General features: G+C 57.2%; 2 protein-coding genes across 3 annotated transcripts; both read left to right on the top strand.

Annotated features, from left to right (window-relative positions):
- Positions 1-321: 321 nt before the first annotated feature.
- Positions 322-624, top strand: H310_12995 (hypothetical protein; the record flags this gene model as incomplete). The annotated part of the gene is made up of 1 exon (XM_008880314.1): positions 322-624. One exon carries the CDS (start codon positions 322-324, stop codon positions 622-624), a length of 303 nt encoding a protein of 100 aa, XP_008878536.1.
- A 92-nt stretch (positions 625-716) lies between these two features.
- Positions 717-1,203, top strand: H310_12994. 2 transcript variants are annotated; one of them, XM_008880313.1, is made up of 3 exons: positions 717-751; positions 813-922; positions 974-1,203. In XM_008880313.1, exons 1-3 carry the CDS (start codon positions 727-729, stop codon positions 1,052-1,054), a joined length of 216 nt encoding a protein of 71 aa, XP_008878535.1. In that variant the 5' UTR covers positions 717-726; the 3' UTR covers positions 1,055-1,203. The 2 variants fall into 2 exon arrangements, with proteins under 2 accessions (XP_008878535.1, XP_008878534.1); XM_008880312.1 differs by having other exon boundaries at positions 813-1,203.
- The last annotated feature ends 13 nt before the right edge of the window (positions 1,204-1,216 follow it).

Raw genomic sequence — 1,216 nt, 5'->3', positions numbered from 1 at the left:
CGGTTGACAGCCACGACTGAGACACGGGATTGAGGGGTCAGGACTCGATGGCGGTAGGATTTCCGCGTGGTCAAGCTGCTTGAACACTCCCGACACAGTCAATCCGTGCCGGGGTGCATGCCCAAGACCAGCACCACCACAAGCAGCTTGACCCCGCAGAAATCCTACCGCCATCGAGTCCAGACCCCTCAATCCCGTGTCTCAGTCGTGGCTGTCAACCGCGCGCGATGCTTCGGGACTGCCCATCTAGTGGCAAGCACTTCATAGCGAAACCCAACCACCTGTACTCGGTGTTTTCACAAGGGCATGTTGCGATTTGCCATGAACGCGTCGATTGTGTTTGCACTTGCGCTGGTCGCGACGTTGGCGTCTGCGACGATGCCTGTTCTTCAAGCACCGATGTCGAAGCCGTCGGACAAAGCTCCACTGTCAACGGACGACAGCGAGTTGTGGTTGCACCCTATCTACCGCCCCATCTACCGCCCTGTCGTTGTGGTCCCACCGCCGATCGTGCCAGTGTATCGTCCGGTGCGCCGCCCTGTGGTGGTGGTGGGTCGCCCCATCTTACGACGTTGGGAAGGCTCTCCCACGACGGACGAAGGTGCCAGCAAGGAGCACGCTTAGAGGCGGCCCCGGAGCCGACATGCAGTAACATGTGAATGGCAACCCTGGGCATCGTGTCCACGATGGATTGTAACTGCACATTCCGTTTCATACTTCTTTCTCATGGCACGCGATGCCAAGCCTGCACGTGCGTCCTGGGATCGCTGTTGCATCATCAAGTCGGCAACACTCACTCGTTGGTGATGTAGCCCCGTCCCTGGTGCGGCAGAAGCTGTTTCGGGCGACGGCAGGGATGACAGTGCACGACCAAAGCGTCGTGGCGTCGGCGCTCGCCACCTCCGGCAACAACGTGTTGGAAGTATACGTGCATGCCTTGTCATCTTGTCGAGGAACTCTGCCATGTTTGTAGACGATTCACAAGATGAAGAAGGCGACGAAAACCCAGCAGAAACACACCAAGCACACGACGGCCAAGGTGCGACTGGAGTGAGCGAGTCGTCGACATGCAAGACGCAGTGGCCATGCTCGTTCGTGCAATGCCTTTCGAAGGCTGTGCGTCAAACTCTTACAATTGCGGTCACAAAAGCTTGCAATGTCACATCATGTTGGAACTCAAAGGATAGTTGTTCTGTCGTAGAGGTAATTGTTGCTG

The sequence above is a fragment of the Aphanomyces invadans genome (genome assembly GCF_000520115.1).
Source record: "Aphanomyces invadans strain NJM9701 unplaced genomic scaffold supercont1.46, whole genome shotgun sequence".
NCBI lineage: Eukaryota > Oomycota > Saprolegniomycetes > Saprolegniales > Verrucalvaceae > Aphanomyces > Aphanomyces invadans.
This window is presented reverse-complemented; position numbering and strand designations above follow the sequence as displayed.